Source organism: Anoplopoma fimbria, chromosome 16 (assembly GCF_027596085.1).
Source record: "Anoplopoma fimbria isolate UVic2021 breed Golden Eagle Sablefish chromosome 16, Afim_UVic_2022, whole genome shotgun sequence".
NCBI lineage: Eukaryota > Metazoa > Chordata > Actinopteri > Perciformes > Anoplopomatidae > Anoplopoma > Anoplopoma fimbria.
Window position 1 is genome coordinate 13923255 of NC_072464.1, and position 25506 is coordinate 13948760.

At 40.0% G+C, this 25506-nt stretch overlaps 1 protein-coding gene across 1 annotated transcript in view; it reads left to right on the forward strand.

The window, feature by feature from the left end:
• The window catches only part of LOC129104370 (bromodomain adjacent to zinc finger domain protein 2B), a 45396-nt gene that overhangs the window by 15506 nt on the left and 4384 nt on the right, over nt 1-25506 (forward strand). Inside the window, 30 exon segments of the mRNA XM_054615029.1 lie at nt 8039-8200; nt 9876-10061; nt 10678-10809; nt 10943-11136; nt 11260-11472; nt 11777-12066; nt 12585-12741; nt 13366-13427; nt 13530-13990; nt 14143-14439; nt 15104-15164; nt 16307-16415; nt 16551-16652; nt 16859-17066; nt 17492-17584; nt 17670-17731; nt 18007-18072; nt 18980-19045; nt 19379-19423; nt 19675-19707; nt 20690-20755; nt 20957-21097; nt 21699-21953; nt 22716-22939; nt 23393-23467; nt 23569-23803; nt 23915-23977; nt 24078-24222; nt 24312-24982; nt 25129-25417. Coding sequence (XP_054471004.1) covers nt 8041-8200; nt 9876-10061; nt 10678-10809; nt 10943-11136; nt 11260-11472; nt 11777-12066; nt 12585-12741; nt 13366-13427; nt 13530-13990; nt 14143-14439; nt 15104-15164; nt 16307-16415; nt 16551-16652; nt 16859-17066; nt 17492-17584; nt 17670-17731; nt 18007-18072; nt 18980-19045; nt 19379-19423; nt 19675-19707; nt 20690-20755; nt 20957-21097; nt 21699-21953; nt 22716-22939; nt 23393-23467; nt 23569-23803; nt 23915-23977; nt 24078-24222; nt 24312-24982; nt 25129-25417 — 5161 coding nt within the window. The 5' untranslated portion in view covers nt 8039-8040.

Here is a 25506-nt window from a genome sequence, read left to right on the forward strand (position 1 = left end):
AACTTTAATATCTGGATTTAACAAAGTGAGAATCGAAAAGACAGTGCACCTGTGGTGTGGACCACTTTATTGCATTGTCCACCTTAAGGAGTTAATTGTTTCTTTTTTATTTGTCTGCTTGGGAAACCTGTCAGCTGCTGACAGCTTCTCAACAGGTTTAACCTATGGAGCACCGTTTTTCATTTCACAGTTGATTTTCTTTTTAATACTATATTTATTGCATGTATTTTCACTGCCACACACACTGCTTATGACATTTCTGGGGTTTGACTGGCATACAATATAATATAAAAAAAAAACTAGCTTTTTCCCTTATGCTTAAACTGGCTGTGCAAAGCTGATCTCAGCTACTCACAACACACTTGCAGATTGTTGAAATCATCACTGACCACTCTTACTGGCATTAAGACAAAAATACTGATCATCAGAGTCTGAATGTGTCAAAGCTGGAGAGTCTCGTATCCGTCAGAGTTTCATGTTACTCTGTTGTCTTAATCATGCCTGCTTCATCCTGTCTGAAGTGTTGAGAGCCCTCCTTTTTTCTTTGTGTTCCAAGAATGTGTTATGAGTGTATGGTCTCATGGTTCAGAAGGCTGATGCGAAGAGTCCAGCTATTGAGAATTGTCTTCTCCTTTTGGCAGCCTGACATTATCTAGCTGTGAGGGAGCAGTGCCAAATTATGAGGTTAAAATTCCTGATTATCTCACTTTTTTTCCCCTGTATCATTGACCTTCATTTAGGACATTCAGTGTGTGCGCACTGCACAGGTGTTTGTTTCAATGTAACCAGCATCGCCTGCTTCAATAAAGCAGTGGACATATGGACACTGTGTGACTAATGCTTTGAAAGGGACACTCGGGATCTGTTTTATTGCTTCATTTGGCACACCGCAGTCCCACTTCCCATTACGGTTGCCATGAGATTTATGTTGTGCTCTTTGGAGAGAGAGAGAGAGAGAGAGAGAGGAGTCGGGAATGAAAGAGCCGTGATAGTGATGTTTACCTTGATCCTGGCTGCCTTCTATTTCATCTTGGACACTGACAGTGGGGAGAAATGGGTTAAAGCCCTGTTAGGCCCCATGTTTTCCCGTACATAAATGCTGTTTCTTTGATCATCTAAAGCATGAGAGTGTTATTGGCATTGCGGTGTCAAGCCTTAAAGGCTGAGAAAGCCTTGGACTTTTGTCCTCGCTGTCTCTGGCATGATACATAGTCAGAATCACACCACATCACCGTCCACCTACAGACAACAAACAGATACTTGATTGATAACAACTACAGGCAGAGTTTTTACATAATGTAGTTATGTAGCATAATCCAAATTGCCTCCTTGCAGCAGTTTGTTTACCAAGTAAATAAGAAATGATTATAATGACTCAAGGATGTCTTCGTCTTCTTTTACAGTTGAATCTAAAATAGTAGAAGGAGTGCTCTGCTACGTGTTATTTAGTTGCGCAGAATGACAAATAACCTTTGCACCAGCATCCTACTTTCATGTTTAATTTGTAACTATGCTCCCTGTCAGATGATTGCACCTGATTTATATTCAAGCTGTTTTTTTCCCCTGTTTACATGCAAATGCACACCTTTCACAACCCAATAATATCAAACTGAGATATTCAAATGCTGAATATTTATAACATTTTCGGGCACAGTCCAACTGCATTGCCACCTTGCTTCCTGTGGGTAATTGGAGTTTCACACAAAGTGATGAACACAGTGTTTTCTTAAAATTTTGATCATACACATGAACACTTAATTTGTGCCAGAAAGAAGACTTCTTTAACAAATAAGAGTGGCCTATGTTAACACTCGTATCTATGTTTTTTTATCAGTGGCATGTCAACATATTTTAAAAAGCAAAGGTTTTCATTTATCCAATAAGAAGTAATCTCAAAGAAAACAAATGTTACCTGTAAACATTTTTGTAAACATCAAGTTAAGTTCTGTATGGGTACATTGTTCCCACCAAAAGGCAGAAACCTTTTTTGCCTCTCCAAATCATTACTGTATGTCTAATCTGTGGTTTGCAAAGTGTGCAAATAGAAAATTACTAGCAGTACCACCTTATTTTTGAACAGTAGAACCATGTGGACATTATTCAGAATACAGAGACCAATACTCATTATAATGAGGCCTGCAGCAAATGATGGTGAACGAATAATGCAAGATCAAACAAGGATGGTGTAGTGGTAAATTCAGTAATGTGTAGTGATCACGTTGTGGCTTGCCTTTCTGAAAACTACAAATACCAAGAACTGGCTTCATATTGCAACGAACCGGTTTACCGTCGCTCTCAGTTAATATTGAGTGTAGCATTCTATTGGAAAATATACTGCCCTAGCAACGCATGAAAAATGACATTGTCATCCAGGGGTACCATTCTTCCTGTACGACCTGCATTTTCTAAGCTAACAACAACAACAACAACAGCTTAATAGCAGTTGATTGGGAGATGCATGCAATTACTTGTCCTTTTCTCTCTCTCTCTCTACCCCCTCTCTACCTCCCTCTCTGTATGTGTCTAATTAAAAACTGGAGGCTGAGCTACACATGTAATGGCTAATGCTTGCTGCTGATGGGGCGGCAGTAAGCAGGAGCTCTAGGAACGCGTTCATGATGGATGTCAGTCCGTGCAGAACATGTGGGTCTCCCACCCCCAGAAGAACACCCCTCATGAAAATGATCCACATGCAAGCTGCAAACTGTGCCAACACTACTGTGAAGGACAAATGCATTTCTTGAAACATTTGTCATACTGAGGCCTCAGATCATTCATCAGAGTCCATTTGCCTTCGTTAACCACCAGCTTTTTCCAATGTTTTTGTGGTAGCATTCAATATTTGTTTGAAGCAGTCGATGCAAACCGAAATTAATTTTTTCCGCGTGACGGCCTCCCTAAAAGATGAATGTTCCTCTAAGAATGATGACAACAGAATGCCTACACTTTGTGTTTTGTGGTAATTCTCAAGGGCAATAATGGATTACTGTCCCTCCAGTGTGAGCGCAGGTGGATCTCATTGCCGGGCCCGCAGCATGTGTGCGTTCTTGCATAGGAGGTCAAAGATGTGATTACACTGATGCATAAGAGACAGGCAAATCAGTGAATAGATGGTGGTTGAAGGTGTTTAGTAACACTAGCGCAGGCCTTGCTATGGATCACATTTAGTGACAGACGACCGAATCAGTGACACCGAGCATCCCATTGGCTCTACAGTGTCACCAGCACTGCTCTGCCATCTACCACCCAACAGTAACAGTCAGTCGATCAGCTGCTCAATAGGTCCAGTTGTTTTACAGCCGATATCCAGCATCTTCATCTGAACCTTTCAGCCTTCGATGAAAACCATCCCTGCACATAATTAGAATACATGGTTTATTTTTCCTCCCAACATGCAAAAAAAGAAGGGACCCTCACTGCCAAGATCAAACCTGAGATGAATGGTAAACCAGCTTGTGATCCAGAGTATTGATTGTTTAGCAATGCCATGTTTTCCTGTTTAATCACTCTACACAGCTCTTTTGACAGCATGCTGAACACCCATCAAATGAAAACACCCTCGAAAAAGTAAGGTGGAAATTCTGTTTACAATGTCAGAGAAAGGCATCCTCACATTTAAGAGTGTGGATTCATTTTCTGTTGATAGAATAATTATTTCTTGCGACTGTGTGGTAAACACCATTGCTAAGGGGTTATATACATTTGATTGTTTGCCAAATTAGCTCAAACTTACCTTCATAAGTATTAATTGCCTTTTGAACAATAAATGTTACCTATTTTGTAGTGTCAGATTAATAAATGACCACTTCCCTTGACCTTATTGCACGGAGTCTGTTAATTTCTATTTGAAATTACCTCCATGGACACAAAGAAAATCTTTTTAATGGTACATAAATCCCCCCACTTCAACATCACCAAACATAGCGGGCAATAGTTGGCCTTGAAACCCCCCTTCTGTCTGACTCTACTCTATGAGTAATGCTGTGCGTTACTGTAGTTTTGCCCCTTGATGCAGGTCAGACTGAAGTTTCCTTCCTTAGCTGGTGGGATGGGTCGGACACAGTACTTCATCACTTTCCACGTAGAGTAGGAGTCAAGGCCAGGAACAATAACTTGTCATCTGAAGACATGGGCAGAATAAAGAAATGATGGAAAAGCATAGGAGCATGGTACTCCAACTGAACTGTGGGTGTACCATTGAACTTGTTATGCACCTACTGCAGCCACAGCGACCACACGCACTCCATTGTCATTCTTCGACCATAAAAGCCTGGCCTACAGCCATTTCTTATCCTGCACATGTTGTGTGTGTGTAAACCATAGACCATGTATATAAGAAGTGGACGTAGTCATGGTGAGGTCACCCACTGGTTTGTTGACCGACGATTTGAAGCGTCTAGTTCGTCGATTTCAGCGTCGCCTTTTTGTATTATGGCCGTTGCAACGTTGTTTTCTTTTTTCCAAAAATGAACAGAAAAAAATATATTTGGAATGTGGAGGAATGACGTAAAGACGCTGTATACGGCTCTAGTAGTGGCAGCAAACTGTCGATCACATGATCTATTTTACTCTAAAATGGACCATAATGTACGAAATAAACATCGTGCTGTTTCGAAGAAGACTTGAAACTAAGTATTGAGACCATAAGACCTCAAGTTTACAATGTTTACTGAGGGAATAAATCCATATCCTATTTGTTTTATGTAGTTTTTTCAGCCACTTGCTCTTTATTTTCATTACTTCACTTTCATCACAGATTGTTGGAGAACAGACAAAGGATCTTGAGTGATGCAGCTCTGTATCATAGAACAGTGTCAAGACCCTCTGATGCACTACCGCTTTCTCTTGCGTGTGCCCTCCATTAGCTGAAAAGACAATATGTTTGCAGTCCCAATACTGCTGATTCATGCTGATGACTATGTTACTGGATTATCATTGTTAGCAACGGCCATCTGTTATTGTGAAAGAAGATAACATGGACAGGAAGGAACACAAAACAAACGCTTACGTGCACCCAATAACATAACAACAATCTGGTAAAATAATGCTGTGACATTTTGAGAAACATGCTGATTTATAGCCAAGAGTTAGATGAGATTGTTGCTATTCTTTAATCTGTATGGTAAATATGCTGCTACACCCAGCAGCTATACATGCTACACCCAAAATAAACCCACCAAAAACATAACCTCTAAAGCTCACAGTAACACTTTATAATGACCATTATTAATAAATGGTAATTTGATAGTTTATAATCTTTAGTTAATAGTTGTTTTGACTGTTAACAATGATATGCTAATAATAAATGTTTATTATTAGTGATGCAAAAACATATTTTAACAGTTTATTGTTGCACACTGACATTTTTTTTTCAGTATTTCCATATAATTTGTAAACGTCTAGGAAATCTTTGGAAAACAAGCTCACTAGTTAATTCTATGTCTTCTATTATATGTCTTAAAAAATACAGAAGTATTTCCGGTCTTTTTGTTAAGTAGGTTTGTAATGATAAGTAGCTTTAATCAATTAGATTAATCGCTCATTCAAATAATTGTTAATGTGGCCCTGATAAGCTAAATAATCGTATTCAAAATGTCAAGCCATTCATTTAAGCTAATAAATCAGCGAACAGCTTCCTGTAAGCTTTTAGAATATGAGGTATTTGACAATAAGAGCCAGGTCAGCAAGTAACATCATCAAAATGATACAAAGTGCTGGCATTTTTTAAAGATTCGAATAGCAGATAAATATATAAGAAGGAAAGAGCCAAAAAGAAAACAAAGTGCATACACTTTGAGGCCAAGTGTATGATTTCTGGTCAGCCATTTTGACAACATGTTGGATTTGTTGGTTTACCTCCTCACAGCAGGGGAGTTCCTGTGTTTGATTCTGAGCTTATTCTGTTTGGAGTTTTATTGGTCCTGTTGGTGTTTTCAGTTCCCCTTAACACTGCAAGACATGCATGTCAAGGATATGGGAGACGGCTGAAATAAACCTGTGATGGACTGGCAATCCGATGAAGGATTTTTACTACTTTCTGCATGATGCACCTATGCGTTCTGGGATCGACTCCAGCTACCCATGACATTGAGTAGGAATATGCAAATAAGCAAATTACACCCCTTTTTTTTTTTTCCTTATCTACAAGCCAGTTTGCATAGCCAAAGTGTCAAGAGAATTAGTAGCATTGATACCATTCTATACAAACAAAAGAAGAAAAAAAATCTCACCGCGACAGAAATGTGAATATGCATTCTCTCCGCCCTGTTTGATGAGGACCTAGAGACGTAGGGCTGTTGTTATGAGAAATGTTGTATAATGTGAATGTTTGCTTGCAGAGTGTTTTGTATATGTGGTTAGATTGTTTATTTGAATAGTTCAACCAGCCTACATTCAAATGATTGATGGTGTTTTGTGCTTTTTTTAATTAGAATCTCTTCAATTCTGTGAATAAGTTCATTATATTACCTTTGAAGAGCAATGTTTTCTCAGAGAGGACAAGCTGCGTTATGCGTGTGGAGTCATATATGTGGACATGACTTTGATTCTTTCAATTAGAGTCATTTGTTCTTCTCCGGTATATAAGCATGTGCTTTCAAAGGACCTGCATCCTGCTGTTTGTCTTTCACCTCACATGCTTTCATTAGCTCAAGATGGTGTACATACATCCATCAAATCAATTTAAAAACACCCAGCAGACCGCACTTGCTGCCTCTGTGGTTGTATGTTTATTGCCTATAAATTCAAGCTTATTTGCTTGTTAAGCCCATTTTAATTTCTTGTGATGAAGTCAAGGTGGGCTTTGTAGATTTTGAAAAACAGTCTTTCCCTTTAGAGCATTTCTTGCTTTTTGCTCATATTTTTGAATATGATAAATCTAACATAAATTCAACTGTAAAGCTGTTTTAAACATTTATAAAGGAAAGAATACTCCAGATATTTCACAGGTCTCATATCGATAGAAAATTATTATGCAGTAGAAAATGATTACCCAGTAAGAGATCATATCTGCAGCAATTTGTTGTAAAATGAATTAACCCTAACATTTAGAGTGTGCAAAATTTATTTGTAACACATTTTATCTTTAATCCTTGTCAAAAGAAAATTCCACCCTGTTGAATGTTTAATATAATTTGTACAGATTCATAATTAATATGCAGAAAAGAGGTTTTTGAATTGAATTAGCATACCTGACATCTTTGATTGACAGGTGAAGTGTGATGTAGCAAGGTCAAAATCACCAAATTATTTTTTTATGTTGATTTATAAATATGAAAGCACCTTTGTTCATTGTTCCGCACAAACTAACACTACCGCAGGAAATGTTGGCCTTTCCAGTGAAGCATGGCTGCAGCTTTCATGTCATTTACGTCTCATCAGTGCTGTTCTGGTGAGGGATGATACTTGCTATTCAGAGGGTAGCTTTGTCTCCTCAAATTAATCAGCCGCTCCTGTTTTTTTTTTCTCGTCCAGAGGAGAATCACCAGGGAGATCTAGAAATGGTTGGAGTAATGTACAATACAATAACAAAGGCAGGCTGTAAAACACAACCTGGGAAACATGCGCTAAAGAGGATTTCAGATGTGGGCTTTTGTGATCAGGGGGATGTGAAGTGGCATAAATAATGGAAAATCCAGGAAATGTGGGGCTGATTAAAGAGCATAGTACTAGAATCTCTGTGGCATGATTTGGACGATGGGAAGAAAGACAGTTGTCTGAGAGTCATCAGAGAAAATGGTGGAGACTATGATTACACCTCCTGTTTATTCATCATTGTGCACTTGATGTAAAAATTGTGGAAAGATGAATAAAAATGTGTTCCCAATAGTCCCAATAGGCTTACTGCTCTATTAGACATTTTACGTTAAAGAGTTGTTGAGAGCTTTTACATGACAAGATGACAAGTGAGTGATTTAGACGTCAGTAGTTAAAATCATGTTTTGGCGGTAATTCAGTAATTCATGTGGGTCGGAGAGAAACTAAGTCTCAGTTTTCATTTTCCTGCATCTCCAAGTATTGACTGGATTGTGTTCGACAGATATGGAGTTCGGAGAGCGACTGGCCTCCCCGCCATCAGCCCCGTCCTCCCTCCACATGGCCTCGTCTTCAGCCAGCTCCTCCCCTGCTCCACCCAAGACCCCCTCCACAAAGTGCTGCCCGGCCCCGAGCCCTGCAGCCAGCTCCCCTCTCACCACCTGTGGTACATAAATAAACACACACACACACACACACACACTACGTTGACTTGCGCGTCAAGGCGCAATATAAAATCTGACGTAAAGTTAATTGTTTGATATGTTGGTAAGTTTTAAGTCATTATTTCTTTTAATTCTGCCCACATTTTGGACAAGGTTGATAAGTTATGTTTTGGTAAGTTAAGTTTTGAGTGTGCAGTGCTTCAAACAGCTTTAATAGTCACAGACAAAACAGCCTTAAATCCACAAGCTATTTATAAATGTAAATTAATGCACAATACCAACTGACTTTACAATCAGTATGCACTTTATAACTACAATTCCACACAGACCTGAGTGAAAAAATATTAATAGGAGACATCCAACAAAAATGTGTTGAATATGCTGAATTAAAATTGTGCAACAATAAGGGGGCTTAAGACACCTCCAAGTCTGAACATGTTACAGACAATTTGATAGGAATAGAAAGACCGTTGAATTAATGAATGCCCACAATTAAAAAGCTTTGTGTACGCCCTTGTGAATGTCTTTTGACAACCTTTAGCTCCAGTTTATCCTGTGTGATTTGACATGTCTGTCAGCCTCTCAGTGTGCATGCAGCCGCCAACATCCTCTTGTTTTCTCTGAATATTAATTGTGGTCAAAGCCATTATGCATTGAGGAGCGGTGATGCATAAGCTGTCAGATTACCCCTGACCACAAAATAATGTGCAAATTTACATACTACGGTTTGTGATTATTTTTTTCTTCCATGATAAGATGCCCCAAAATGAAGTGTTTCTTCTTTTTTTTATTATTTTGCTGTGCTATCACAATGAACAACACATTAGAGACATTCTCATAAATTATTCATTTTCAGAGCCCCACACCAAACGTGCACAGAAATTTCCCAGATAATTTATTTTGGACTGAACACCAAAGCACATTGGCACCTCTGTAATCACATAGCTGTTATGAGTATCAAGTAAATTGAGTTATTTTAAGGGATGTCCTATACCCGGTGGGAAGTAGAAGAAAGATACCACAAGACCACTTTGAATATAACTGATCAAAAGCTTTCATACTTTTAAAAGCTTTGTAATTGCTTTAACTAGGTGAGGGTATCTAAGAAACATGTTTATGTAGCCCCTTCTTGTGAATTTAACTCAGTTAGAACAAGTGAAAAGGCATGACCTGGTTATTTTTAAGAAGTTGGTAAAAGAGACACCAATGGCTTCGGGGGTTTTTGAAGTTTAAAAAAAATATCTTCATTCACCAAGTCGAAAAGGTTATATGTTAAACCATTGAAATCACACTATATTCATACTGGTTTCGATATGCATATTTCATGTGTGTGCTTTATGCAGGATAACCACCGCTCCATCCGGCTTTATCTTAGATAAGGTCCTGAAAGTATCAAACAAGCTCAAACTGGTAGAATAGATATCCACACACTTAAATCTATGCAGAGCACACTTTATTTTAGCTTTCAGTCCAAAGGACTACCAATATATGCGTCCTTTAAAACATTTAACATACTTGATAGTGCTGGCTTATTATGATAAATCAAACTCCAACAATATGTATCTAGAATATCAAGATGGACTGTCTTTTTAGATAAGGAGATTAACCAAGAAAATAATATGTACATCAATAGATTATAATTAAAGCATTCTTTGAACTGTGTCCTTTGTTCTCCAGGCCATCTGCTCCAGGTGACTGGTGATGAAGGTTCAAATATTTCTGGCCGCTCCAATGGTTTTCCTTTGGTCAGCCATCCAGCTTTTGGGCTCTACACATCAAGTTCAGGCCGCTCTGAGTTTGGAGGCCTTGGAAGTCTGGGTTTGTCCGCCTTAGCTGCTCACTCCCAGTTTGGTACATTTCCAGGTAGGAAATGCAATGGGTTTTTTTTATTAGTGAAAGTAAAGAGGAAAATTTGCTTGATGGTAGAGTAAATATATATTTTTTAATCTGTCATGGAAATTGTTTTAGTGACTTACTGGATTATATCATTATTCTAATGGGGAGGTTAAATGTCAAACTCCATTGCAACACAAGTAGAAATTAACATTAACTTATTTTCCCTGTTTAGTCCCCCCGCTAAAATTGTTTTTATGTCAAAAAACATAAAAAGATTTTCTCCATGATATGTGATTGCGTGCTATTTAGGTGATATCATGACACTCAGCACCGAGTAAATGTAGGTTTTAGAAAGCAGATACTGTTTCAGAAGATTGCTGCGCTTGCAAAACTGATGCAGCTGTGACATGTCTAGTAGATGAGGTGAATCTTTGCCGCTATTATTGAACTCTCAACATAAAGAGATGAAATCACAGTCACTTGTTGTCAATGCAATGTTTTGTTTTGAACTGAGTGATTAGTGCTTTTAACTGGTTGGATAAAACATGCTCTTATAAAATGTTGGCAGATTGAATTCTCTGCATATCAAGATAAACTGTCTATATGTGCCTAACTGTACGGTATCTCGCAATATCCCTTCCAGAGTGGTGGCGGCCATCTGAGGCGTATACCAGTGGAGCAGCGTCCTTCTTCCCTCCTCTTCTAGGTCTGCATCCCATATTTGCATCAACCTTCAAAAACCACGATCCCACTTACTTGCAGTCACGTACCTCAGGTAAAAAAAGAGCCAGCTCCTGCCTAAGTTATTACATGTTGTTATAGATTAAAGCAAAGCTTTAAAGCCTAATGTGTTTGACTGCTGTTGCTTGTTCTCATTAGTATCCATCTAAAGAAATGCACAATTCCAGTTTCTGTAGGCGTAAATGGCACAGTGAATGGTAGGAGTGCTGCTACTCCTACTGGGAACTCTGCTGTGAACACCAGTACATTTCCAACAAAGGGAAACACTGAGAAAACAAAAGCCAACAGGAGTCTGAGTCAACAGAACAGCCAGGACCTTGGCCAACTGCACCAGAAGATCACCCAGAAAACAAAAGAACAGGTTAATGCTTAGCACTTTAGTACAATGCACTGCATTACAACTTACTTCACTGCTCTGTTGTTCCTGGTACCCTTTCTCCTATTTCCCACTGATTCAAAAATGTGGACTTTCATCATTATTTAGAAACCCAACAAAAGACCACTAGAGACCTCCAGCATGAGTGGCAGCCAATCAGGATCACTGTCGGATAGCTCCTCCAGCGATGGTGAGGAGAGCAGCAGTGATCCCGATGACATGGAAGAGGACGATGACAATGATGAAGATGAGGATGATCAGAGCAATGACAGTGGCGAGTCTTATTCAGAAAAAGACAGTTCACTGAAAAGGAAAGCCAAGGTAAGTGTCTTAAACTTGCAGCATTTGAATAATCAGCAGCATACTCGGCTTTAAAAATCAGTGGACACCATTGACAAAGAGTTTATTTTCTGAATAATGTACTAGGATGAAAATGTCTGGTAAAAGGGTTTTATGACAAATTTCCTCTCTGTTAAGTGCTGTAAATGTTAGTTGAATTGTCAAAAATAGTCGTGGTGGTGGGTGGCAAACTGGATGTATGTGCTAGCTGACAGAGCTGCCACTGTGAGGCTCTCTCAGAAGGAGCTGACATGACACGCTGTCTTTTCCTCATCCTCCTACTCAGCGGCTGACACAGAACACTTCTGAGAGTAAAAAGAAGAGACCTTGCACTGCTGACGGAAATTCAACTCAAGACATTCAACGCGAAACTGTTCCTTTGACTTCCCCGTACTGCCTGCATTCCGCTTCGCGTCTCGCTGGCCTGTCACAGTCCGCAGCGCTCTTCCTCCAGAGCTCCGGCACTGCAGAGGACGAAGGCCAGCAGCACATCAGTGTGATCCAGGCCACGGGGTCGGCAGCCGGCAACAGTCCCCGAGCACCGTCCCACAGGGAGGCCTCTCCACTTCCCTCCAGGTCCTCATCCAACTCATTCTCTTTCTCAATCTCATCTCAACATTTACATCCTTCCCTCTCACAAAAAATGTACTTCTCTCATTCATTCTCACCAAAGCATAAAATAAAATAAGATAAGATAAGATAATCCTTTATTAGTCCCACAGCTGGGACATTTGCAGGATTACAGCAGCATGGTGGATAGTGCAACAAGAGACATCAGTAGAAAACAATACAAAAAAGCAAAACAAGTACAATAAATAATAAAACAGTAAAGGTATAATAAATAAAAAGTAAATCATAAAAAATACAAAATGTAAAAATACAATATAATCAGATTAAGTGGTTGGATACACATAATTGAACATATGAGGTCAGAAATATTGAGTGTTTATATTGCTCCTACATACATTGATATTGATAGTGATATACACATAGCTCTGTCCCCTGTTCTTCCAAACATTTGCTCTCTGTTCCCCTTCCAAGCTTCTGTCTCTGTGTTCCTCACCGAAGCCTCTCTCCATCTCTTCTTTACCCAGACCAACAAAGCTGCTGGCTTCACAAAAGCCGCCACAGAAACCCAAATTCCTGATGCCCTCTTTGAAGCACACCCAGCTGGCTGATGGCATGAAGGATAGGAGTGGAAACCCTCCGGATGAAAGATCTTCACACTTGAAGAGTTTTAAAGTGAAACAGGTGAGTTAGTCATTGTCGCGTTGAAGCTGCCGCTTTTATTTTTGTATCCAAATTCTGCCAAAGCTTACAAAAAACAAATTACCGTAATGAAATGAGGGCTTTTACTATACTGCATTGGTGTCTGACCGCAACATGATGAGAAGTGACAACGCATTTAGCTCTATTGGGAATACTTCACAAAATTGACAAGCAATTAGCTCTTTTACGCTTTGGGATGTTTGTTATCAGGAGCGGAGAAATCTGTCTCTTTTAAGGACTCTGTTATTGTCACTATTTTGAAAAGGAGGGAAATTGTAGCAGTGTGTAACAAGAGGGTTTTAATTCATATGATGTGGTACATTAAATACAGGCTTTTGATTGAGTGTGACAATAGCAACAAATACAAGATGACAGCCAGAGTCACACAATGGCACTAAGACAAACAATTTGAAAATATTTTCCGCAGCAGCCTTTTTTTCCTTTACTATAGTTGACAGGCTTGAGCCTGCTCTTCATTGTCTCTTATTACACCTTAAATTCCTTCATTCACAGCCCCCAGTCATGTTATGTGAGTGACAGTTTCTGTAATTACTTCCTCTTTTTTTTTCTTTGTTTCTTTCTCTTTTTCATTTTTTGCTTATAAAGCCCCTCCACTCCAAGGACTCTGTGAAGCAAGCTTTCTCTCTGCGACCTAAGAGCCAGAACTGGTATAAAATTCACAGAAATTCAGCATCTTCTTCATCGCTGCCGACGCAGCATAAACATTTGTCAGATACGTTCAGCGGTCATTTACTGTCCCTCCCACACAGCAACGACACCAATCTGTTCCTGAACCACCACCTCAATGGAGTGATCAACCAGGCAGTTCAGGACGCCCCTTTGGCCCTCATCACTAAACCCCGCAGCCAGAGCAGCACCCCCAGTAGCAAGCCCCTCCTGGTATCCACTAGCCCTCCCTATCTCATGCCCATCAACCTGAGCACTTGCACTAAGGAGACGTCCGGCAGCTCTGCCCCCCCACTTAAATCTTCAGCCTCGTCAGGTCTTGCTCACAGACCAAGGAAGACTAGCACTCCGAAGTCTCTGCACACAGGAAAGAGCCTCGCTAAAACCAGCTCATCCTGTCCACCGGTAGACCTGGTCAGAGGCAGTGAGTCTGATATCCACAGCAGCAGGGACTCTGACGACTCCTTGGGAGATGACTTTGATGACGATGATGAAGACAATGAAGATGATATTGAGGATGAAGATTCTGGCAGTAGCCTGTCAGGTTAGATTAAACAGACCTTAATTGAATAAATATATTCCATTGACAACATGTTATTGCAGATGTAAGATGTTAGAGGAGGTTTGGTTGTGAGCAGAATGCTAATTAGGATATATATTTTTTCCCCCCCTGTGTCACACTGGTATCCCCTGTAGAGTCGGAGAGCAATCTGGATAGCGACTCTGATGGCTCCGAGGATGATATTAAGGATCTCAGTGAGACAGAAGCAGACAGCGATGCAGAAAGATCTCCCCGGAAACAATCTAAACCGTCCTTGTCTACTCAGAAGTCCTCCTTGAACCTCTCAGCCAACGACTCCGTGCTTAACCTGCAGATCATCAAACCTCGAAGTTTACCTAGTAGCCTGCTTACCCCCAAAACAGTGACCAGCTCAGGGGCACTGAGTAACCACAGCACCATATCGCCGTCCTTCATGTTATCCCAACAGCAAGGTAACAAATCTGTGTGTGTTTTTAAAAACTGAATACATCCCCAACCTAAATGACAGCTTCAGTTTACAATTCAATAAAATACTTTTACCGTGTAATTCAGAGTAGGATCATGACAAAAGTCAGCGTGGTCTTTATTTTTTCTCCACTCACTTTGCTTATTCAGACTATCCAATTAATCCAGTATGAAAACATGGATGTGCATCCCTCAATAGTTTCAGGTTAACATGAGCGCTGGAAAAGATTAGTTGTGTCATTGTTTTGATGGTCCGCAGCAGCTTTTGCTTTATTAACCCTGGCAGATGCTTTACACATCTGATATTGAATGAGTCATGGAGAACATAACGCTACTAACAGAGCTGGATTCTGAATTGCCGTAATGGAAAAGTATTAATTTCCGCTTTCATTTAATTATAGTAATAGAAGAGTGTATACGTTTATAAATTTAACATTTATAAAATACAGAATTTAACTGTGAATTTCACACCATCACTTCTAGTCATGACAGTGTTGAGGTTTGTTGCTGTTTTATATTTGCAGTAATGTTTTGCCCCTCCCCCTCCTTGTTTTGTTAAGTGGATATATCTGTAAACATGGCATGTTTGTAGATTTGCTCACGTCCTCCTGGAGGTGCGAAAAGCGCTGAGTCATTTCTCCTGTTTTCTAGGATCGGGAAAGAGGAGGAGAGTAACTGATGAGAGAGTTCTGCGGTTGCCTCTTGAGTTTGGGTGAGCTACTGTGCATGCACTTCATATCAAGAGAAACACAAAGGTTTGACAGTCTGACCATGTTCCATTTGTCCTTACTGTTATACTTCCTGAATTGTTTGTGTTTATGCAATCGGTGTTGTAAAATGTCAGCTCACTGAAGGCTGACGACTGACCTTTCCTGAAAGGTCATCTACAGTCTTTGTGAAGCAGCCTAAGACACGTGGTCATCCACAGCACATATTATCATATCTCCAGGTTTGCCACATACAAACACATGAATTGTGTTTGGGAAACATTTTTGATCAAGAAACTTTTAGTGTGACCACATTCACACCAGTAATAAAAAGGAATAAGAAACACTTCATTCTCTGAACAATTACAGTTCTTATGCCATTGCTTACAACATGTTTACCTGTCATCTGTAATTGGGGAATATCACTGTGTAAATATAAAGCCGGGCAAGAATGCAGAAATAATGTTCAGGCAATTTTCCCAGGGGAAATACTGTAAATGTTACTGTGAAAAGCCCCACTAGAGTTCCTGATTTGAGAACAGTGACATCTTCATCAAGAGCTATGTAGTAGTAGACTACAAAAAACATCCTTTTAGGGGCCTTTAAAAACTCCAGATTTGAGCTGTAGGCAGGAAATGAAATGAGGCCCAGCACTTCAAGGGGTTAATTGCATCCAGCCTCAACACAGACATGCAACATTAGTAGCCCCCTGCCCACAAATTCTGCAGCCTTGGATCAGAGTGCCTTTCATCTTCTAGGGATGTTTTTCATCAGCAGGTTCACAGGAAACAGAGGCCATAAGTCTGTATATCAGCCCATTCTCCATGTGGTATAACAGCCTACATGTCTTGTGTATAATCCATGGCTGCTCTCCAGCAGAGCTCATGGGAATTGAGGGGTAGCCCCACTTGGTGCATGGCCATTTAGAAGTGTGATTACTGGAAGGGTCAGAGGAAGACAAGGCCATAGACTACATGGCTGTACAGACTTCATTTACATAGTTTCTATTCTTTTCTACTTGCTGTTGTAAACAAGAGGACGATGTGTACTGTATCTGTGCCAATAATGACACTAGAGCAATCAGTCTGTCATTGTTTTAACCATATGATACTGTATGTACTATTTTTGCAATTTCTTTGTTTTTCAGGTGGCAGAGGGAGACCCGTATCAGGGCTGTGGCGGGGCGTCTACAAGGAGAGGTCGCTTACTTTGCTCCATGTGGGAAGAAGCTGCGTCAGTATCCTGATGTCATGAAGGTAAACCTACAATGTTGAGCTTTATCTTATTGAAAGTAGCTTTAAAGCCTTACATGATTGCATATGCTCACTGCTACAGTTAATATGGCTGAAATGTACTGCTCTAATTAATATGCATTATTCTTGTGTCGGCAGTACTTACTTCGGAACGGAATAACTGAAATCTCACGAGACAATTTCAGCTTCAGTACAAAAATTCATGTTGGTGACTTCTATGAAGCCAGAGAAGGACCAGAGGTAAATGTTTCTACTTCTTCTCGTGTTTCTATGTTTAGCTTTGTTACTGAAGGATGTCAACATTGATTATGAACAAATGTGTAATTCAATCACAGATGGAAAAAGTTAAATAATGTCAAGTATGATGTAATATATTTGATCATTTTAAGAAAAGAAAACTGGTTTCTTGGTTTCAGTATGTATTTCTTCTCCGTCTGATAACCCAGGGTTTACAGTGGTTCCTGCTGGCAGAGGAGGAGATCGCTCCCAGTATCATAGCGATGGATGGGAGGCGCAGCCGTACACAGTCTGATCGGCAGTCGATAGGTGACAGCCATGGAGCCAGGCAGTGGAAGTCCCATTCTCTTAATATTGGTGAAAATAACTTCCAACATGTCAGTGATGCGAAGCTGCTTCGCAAACTGGAGGCTCAAGGTCAGTTTTCATCCCAGAAGACAATCAACCATTAAACACAAACAACTATTAGTTATGTATTGTATCATTTATTGTGGTTTGAGGCGTTTATCTTTTTTTAAGGATAGGTTGCCAACTGGTGATAAAGTGATGACTTCATTACTTTTCCAGCTAAGCTTCAAAGCGGGTTTATAGTTTATGTAGAGGATAATAGAAGAACCACTTCCAACAATCTAAAATATCAGTGGTGAATTTTTTTGTGGTCATGTCCTTAAAATCAAGCTGTACGGGGTTCTTTCTATAATCACACATGATAGAAACCATCTTGGAAGAGACAGCAATATTGATTTCTCCGTTGGCCACAAAGACATTATTGCACGTAAACACGGTATCTTCTTTTTTTAATAGGGTTTATGATTTCAGTAACATATTTCATTATTTTGCAGAAATAGCTCGACAGGCAGCTCAGATCAAAATGATGAGGAAACTTGAGAAGCAGGCGATGGCACAAGCAGCCAAAGAGGCAAGAAAGCAACAAGGTAAACACCTAACTACAAGTCACACTCATCTCCAACACTTACATCATTATGCTGTGTGCAAGTCTAATTTGTCTGTGTCTTCCAGCATTAATGGCTGCAGAGGAGAGGAGGAAAAAAAGGGAGCAGATGAAGATAGTTAAACAGCAAGTAAGGACTTTCCTTTGCATGCATTGTTTAAGTTTCCGTGCAAAGCTTCCTAACAATCTGCTCATATGCAGGGTTTGTGTGCTCCAAGGAAAATAAATGGTTTTAAGCACAGTCAAATTGCTTTTAAAATTCTACAAGGAAGTTGCTCTCCTTCCGAATGCTGCACCTTTCTTGTCTGCAAAGACCCACTGTACTTCCTCACCCCCCTCCACCACTCTATAACATGCATGACTTAACAGTTAATTCATTTGATCTTGCCCTCATCCTTTTACCAGGAGAAGATCAAGCGCATTCAGCAAATTCGTATGGAGAAAGAACTCCGTGCACAGCACATTCTCGAGGTTCGTCCTTAAAGTTATTGCAGAAACATTCTAAAACACTTCCTTTCTGCTGTTGGTAGGATTTCTTTTTTTTTTTTTTTTTTTTATTTTTTTTAATAAACCCAACCAAAGGCTATTCCTAAATGATGTGGCCCCGCTTTTAGTCACATCCAGTGAGTACATGTGACTAATGCCTAATTGGTTTTTTGCAAAAGTGCCATTGAATATGAAAATCTCCTCAGACCGTGATGGAGCTTAATACAAAATACAGTATTTCATTAAGTAAGAGGTGGCCCAGAGTTTACCATGGCTAGGTGAAATACCTATTTTGCATTCTCTCACTAATGGCAGCTGTGAAGTATTTTAGCATTTATAAATCAAATTTTAGTTGACACGCTTGGCAAGCAGCTCTTAACAGGATTTGGTTGTGGCTGTAATTACTGATAGAATTTTGCTTAATTTATTTTCCATGCTTGCTGGTGTTTCATAATAACTGCAACCATTTTGTCTTTCAGTGTTAATGGGAGGACATAATCATCTCATTGCACAAGATTTAAAATACGTTAGATGTGACTTTATCAGTGAGCCAATGACTATTTAGCTTTCTGTGGAATATTTTCCATTGATGGCCTTAACAGATTGAAAAAAATGAAACAATCTAGCAAACAGATACCACACGTATACATAATATTAAGAACAAAACATAATTAGTTTTTTTAAACCAGATTTAAATGTATTTCATACATTTAAGATTATTATTCTAGTCTTTTTTTATTATTTTCAATTGATGATTTTAATTAATAAAAAAAATCTTAATTAAATTTTCATAATCAGAGTTTGCTGCCCCGATCAAATTATTTATTTATTCAAAGCTTTTATGTGGAGTATGTACTGTATGTGTTTTTAAATAAATCTATTGTTTCTCCAGGCAAAAAGAAAGAAGAGAGAAGAAGCAGCCAATGTTAAAATAATGGAAGCTGATAAGCGAAACAAGGTAAGCCAGATCAGCATGCTCCCTTGTTCAGTTGATTCCCATTCTTTGCCCCTTGATTGTTTGCAGAATGATGTTTTGATGTTTTTGTCATTGAGCTGCTTTTCAGTTAAAAAAAAATTAGTTGCATTAGTTATTCACTGTGATTAAAAAGAGGTTTGATCATCTCCTTGTGTTCTACATGAACCTATGAAATGTTTTCAACCAATGAAGTCTAGGGGCCTGGAACTTTAGCATGCCGTTTTTCAAAAAAGTATCTATACGCCTTTTTAAAATAATGTAATTTTTTTTGTGTATATATTTAGTTTCTAATTGACTTCATATTTTTTGTTAAAGGAGAAGGAGATAAGAAGACTCCAAGCTGTGATACTGAAGCACCAGGTAATTTTTTAGTTTTTATTATCAAGCCATTTCTTGTGTTTAAACTGAATGTCTTGGAGATGGTATCTAACTAAAGATCATTTTCATTAACCTAATGGAATTATTTTGTACAATGTATCCTATGAAATTATGCTTGAGGTTATCATAGGTGTGTTTTTTTTATTTGAGTTACTATAGTTTGGATTTTTCTTGCATTTATTTTCTTGTGTGATTTTTCTATTTCTTAATACTTTGCCAACTCTTTCTACCAGGAGTTGGAGAGACATAGACTAGATATGGTATGGGTATGTTTGTTTCTGTACATTTAACAACCTATTGTGAACGTGTTGTGATAAATGGTTGCCATCAAAGTGTAGCATTGGCTGCAGTCATACTACATCCTTCTGCATGGCTTTTCCAGAACAGTGCACTCCATACGTCTGCGCTATTTGTCTCTCAAAGACAACACATCCATTATCTGGCCAATACGATAAAAAAAGAAAATATAACAAGGTGCAAAGCGCTGTGGTAGCCTAAAAGAACACAAGTTTCCTATTACATTGTTTTTGTTTTGGACTGATTAAATGTAGGTGCTCAAAATCATTTTACTCTAAAGCGTGTGAGCCAAATTTTAATCTATTCTATCACCTGAGAAAAATCAATATATACTTTTTGCCAGCGATTTACATCACTGAGTTAACATAGACAAATGTCTTGTTTTTATTCATTTGAGATTTAAATGTTTTATCATGGTTGTTCATTTAGGTCATTAAATAAGGCAATGATAGCATAGATATACTCTACAGTTTAGTTTTCACAGTAAATAAAGATTAGAAATATAATCATTTGAATTTTATCTCTTCAGCATAGTTTTCTTACGACATGATGTGCTTTGCTTGTCACTGTAACACTTAATATTTGCAGCTTATAGTTCTAAACCTCTTTGCCTGTATCTCTGTCTGCCTTCTTGCCGACATGCTCAGATTAATAATGGCTGCTTCTAACTTATGCTTTGTGTGTGCATCCCTACCCGTGAAGTAAGCTTTTCGTCTATCATTGTGTTCCATTTGGTTTACCTGTTTTGTGGTTTTTTGTTACACTTTGACTACTTTGCAATGTGCAACATTTTGCTTGTGTGATGTTTGTGACAAATGGTGAACTGTGTTTCTGCTTCTACTCTGCATGTACTAGGTGTTCATACTGTGTATTGCATATATGAGCCATTTTTCCCTTCAAAAAATAATCTGAACTGTGAATTGAAAAGAAACTATGTTTGTGCTCTGCCAGGAGAGGGAAAGACGCAAGCAGCACATGATGCTCACGAAGGCTGTGGAGGCCCGTAAGAAGGCAGAGGTGGGTAACAGCTGATCCGCTCACATCCCCACTACTGTGTTCTCCTGCACTGTTTCATTGTGTTTTCTCTCCCTTAGTAATTTTCTTTTTTTGACGATTCAACAGTATGGTAATTGAGGTCATAGTTTGTGTTTTCCACCCTCTGTAATTCTGAGCACAGCAGTCTGCAGCAGTGTCAGTAATACTTTCCCTCGGCTGTAGGAGAAAGAGCGTCTGAAGAAAGAGAAGAAGGATGAGAAACGGTTAAACAAGGAGAGGAAACTGGAGCTCAGAAGACAGGAACTTGAAAAAGCGAAGGAGCTGAAGAAACCAAACGAAGACATGTGTTTAGCAGATCATAAGGTATTCACACACTGTGGCGCTGCTGGCAGATGAGAGTGAGAGTCCATGTATGTCAGCATGGATAGTCTCCATCTGTGCAATATGTGGGGAAAAGATTGGATTTTCCACTAGCAAGGGGATTTCTTTTTTTTTTTTTTTTTGACATGCAAATCAATCAGTATTATCACTGTAGGAGCTATAGGCATGAAGATTAGAAATGCTCTTTGATAAATTTATGGTTTCATTGTTTCACTATCAGTACTACCAAAAAATGATGTGCAATATCACTAAAAGCATCTGGAATATATTAAAACGAAAACAGGTTTAGGTTAAAATACTGCCACCAAGTGGCTACTGGTGTCGTAACACCAACTACAGTATTATTGATCTGTCACTTGTAATCAAAGAATTCTGGACTTTAATCATACGATTTCTTTAACAGAACTTGACAAACTAGTCTGAAACAAGTAACATCAGCACTGTGAGAAATGCTGGAAAATGTTTCACAGGCTGAATATTAAATCATCTTAATGTTGATTATTTGTGTACAGGAACTAGAAACAAGTTGTTGAGAGATGATGAATGTAACGTATTTTTATATCTTGTTTTTATTACTCTAAAGCCACTTCCAGAGTTGTCCCGGATCCGTGGTCTGGTCTTGCCGGGTAGTACCTTCTCTGACTGCCTGATGGTGCTGCAATTTCTGCGCAGCTTTGGGAAGGTCCTGAGGCTAGACATAAATCCAAACACGCTCAACCTAAGTGACCTTCAAGAGGGGTTGCTCAACACTGGGGACAGTATGGGCAAAGTGCAGGACCTGCTGGTGAGCATGCTCTCTGCAGCTGTGTGTGATCCCGGTATACCTGCAGGTCACAAGGTGAGAGTTTGTTGTTTAATTCCAAATGGTTGCTGTACTGTCATTTACATTTGTACTGCACACACACACAGAAACAAGCACACACCTGCTATTTTCCCATAAAATGTATTGATTCAAACAGAACTATTGTACAAATATCCCTTTTTACTGCTTCAATTATTTTATTTAAGATGTTAAATAAAAAAAAACAAGTGCTGGGACAATATAGGATGATATACATAAGGAAATATTGGCAGTGGACTGTCTCTTGAGAATGTTAGGAGTTATCAGTACTCAGGCTCTGTGAAGCTAAATTAAGAGTGTGTTTAGGAGAGTATAAGTGTTTAGAGCTGTTAGTACACAGATAAATTTAAGCCATAATTTTAACGCATTCCCCAAAGCTATTTGTCCATGCTGTGCCGTAGGGTGCAATCATGTCCTTACAATAAAATGCATTATTACACCTCGTCGTATTAAGAAGCTATCCCAGGCTGTGTGTACGTTCAGTGGGATGTGCAAGACTGTCAACTAAAATATCATATTTCATAATATCTGAACATCCTAAATGTGTCCGAGACACATCCCAGCGGTCCCTTAAGCACTTAATGGTGCTTACCTTACAAAAAGATAATTGCTCAAAGGATAGTGTTTGTCATTGCGCTCTTAGGGGCTATACCCGTCACCTGTGTCCTGCTCTCACAGGTTACAGTATATCAAAATATTTTCTGGTTGTTTGTTTAACACCACTGAACTTCTTTTTTAATAACACCCTATTTCTATCAGAATAAGACCGCCTTGGGGGACCACCTGACAAACGTGGGGATCAACCGAGACAACGTGTCTGAGATCCTGCAGATCTACATGGAGGGTCACTGTGAGCAGACGGAGCTGGCTGCTCTGGCCCTCAGCCTCAGGACCAAGGCCTTTCAGGCCCACCGGCCGGCACAGAAGGCCTCCATGCTAGCATTCCTAGTTAATGAGCTCTGCTGTAGTAGAGCTGTGATCAGGTGAGGGTTGTTCCTCCTTCTGACTGTTGCTTTTTCTGTATTTATCTATTCATCAAATTAAGCTACGCTGTGTTTTGCAGTAATATAATGAGATAAAATAACCCTAAAATAAATCTTGGGCATTCTAAGTCTGTAAAAACAAGTGGATCTAACTATATGTGCCTGAAGCAAACAAGTTAATCTCTGTGGCTGAGAGTGGAAAGTATTGCCTTGTTTTATTCATTGAGGCATCAGCTTTAATAGAGATAACAGATGTACCAAAATGAAGAAGATAATTTGAGGTCTGATACAGACAGTTTCACAATGTTGCATCAAACTAAATTTCATAAATGTTTCAGTAGCACTGGTAATTCTTTGAAATACATCTGCTGCACACTGCACAAAGGCATGATACTCTTTTTATAATGCAAAAAAGGTTACACATCTGTGTTAATATCTTCTGATACTTCACAGTGAGATCGAGAGAAACATAGATCACATTACCAACCTGAGGAAGGATAAGTGGGTTGTCGAGGGAAAACTTCGCAAGTGAGTATATGCGTCATCTAAGCTGCTATTCAAAGACTCTGTGCTTGAATTTCACACAGATGTGCATTCTTGAGCTGACTGTCTGTTGTTTGTCTTCAAAGACTGAGGAACATCCATGCCAAGAAGACAGGGAAAAGGGACAGCAGTGTGGGGGGAGAGGACAGCCACACCTTTGTCATCCCCACTGCCAGAAACAAAAGCAAGAGGAAAGAAGGGGACAGTGAGGAGGAAGAGGACGAGGAAGACACCAGTGAAGACCAAGGAGAGGACGACGACGATGAGGAAGAAGAATCGGGGGGGAGGAAGGGGAAGAAAGCAGAGATATGTGAAGAGGAGGTCAGTGACAGCGTGATGCTTTTACTGGAGCCAGCGGCTTAAATCAGTGTTTGTTATAGTAAATGTCAGCCGGTCTGCTGGCCTCATGCTAATGAGATCCTTTTCATCTAGGACGACAGTGTACACTCAGCCAGCATGGAGGAGCTGGAGAAACAGATAGAGAAAACATACAAGGTAGATTAAACCCTTTGATGCTATTTTTTTCTCAGGATGAGCACATCAATGATTTCAATACCGCATAGTTCAACCTGCTGTATTCTCTGTCTCTTTTTAGCAACAAAGTCAGATCAGACGGAAGTTATTTGACTCGTCTCACTCACTGCGCTCCATGACGGTCGGACAGGACCGCTACAAGAGACGTTACTGGGTCCTTCCACACTGTAGTGGCGTCTTTGTGGAGGGCATGGAGAGCGTTGAAGGTGCAAACCAAAACTGTTCACCACAATGTACAGAATTTTAAAAACAAATTGGTGCACTTGTGCTGACGTTACCTTTTCATGTTATTCAGGTTATGAAGAGGCGGAGAAAGAGAGGAATAGACAGAGAACTGCTGTGGTGGTCAGGGTCAAAGAAGAACATCAGGAAGAGACAAAGAATCCAGTGGTCTCCAGCCCAGCACAGAGCACAGACGGCTATACAACCACACCAGAGGGCCAGCAGGACAAGGACAGCCTCAATCTGTTCCTCCAGAAACCCGGCTCCTTCTCAAAGCTCAGCAAACTCCTAGAAGTAGCCAAAATGGCTCGAGATTCAGACATCAATTCTCACTACAGTCATTCTGCTAAAGTCCCTTCCCCTGCGTCTTATCCCTCATATGGTACCTCTCAGACAGCTACTAGTCAGCAGGGACTGATAGATAAATCAGATACTTCAGTGCTGTCACTGCTTAGTCCCCCCCAGCTCATTAGTCCCTGGATAATCGGCGGCCCTCAGTCAATCTTTCATGACGACCAGCTCTCCAAGATACTGATGGAAAAGAGCAACCAGTGGTTTAGCCTCTTGCCTCGCTCTCCTTGTGACGAGTCCTCGTTCACCTCAGGCTCCAGCCCTCAAGCCTCGTCCTCTCCACTTCAGACCATCAGCACCAAATCCCCCTCCTCCCCCTCCCCTACTCCCCAAGCTACAGCCAGTTCCAGTGCTCCTGCTGGGATCGATAACATGCAGCCTTCTGTCTCTCAGGTTGGCCTATAGCAAAGAAATCTCAGTCACAATTAATTCAGATCACGTTGTGTTTTCTCAGAACGCAAGTTGGAGTGCTGCCACTTTATGCAAGTGGAAGTATAGTTTGATCATGATTTAAAATGTGTGTATTTTTTCCCCCTCAGCAAGTCAAATCCGGCATTCATCAAAGCAGGCTGACACGGTGCGACGTGTCCAGCGCAGAGACTAGCCCCAGCCTGCCCTCCTCTGGTGCTTCTCTACCCCCAATGCTGGATGTGGCCTCCCAACATGCAGAGGGTCGTGGCGAAAAGGTCTTCTTCCTGGCAAATGACAACTCTGTCAACAAGAGTGAGATCCTAGAGCGACAGAGTGACAAGCCCGAGTGCGCCTCATTCCCCGCTGTGGAAGTGGCCAAGACCCAGGACTACCCTAGTCCTCAGCCCATCCCTGAGGGTAAGAATGGCTCACTGCCAATATGCACCAGTCAAATATGCTGGAGTATGTACTGCCCAGACAGACGGTCACTCAGTTATACAACTTCT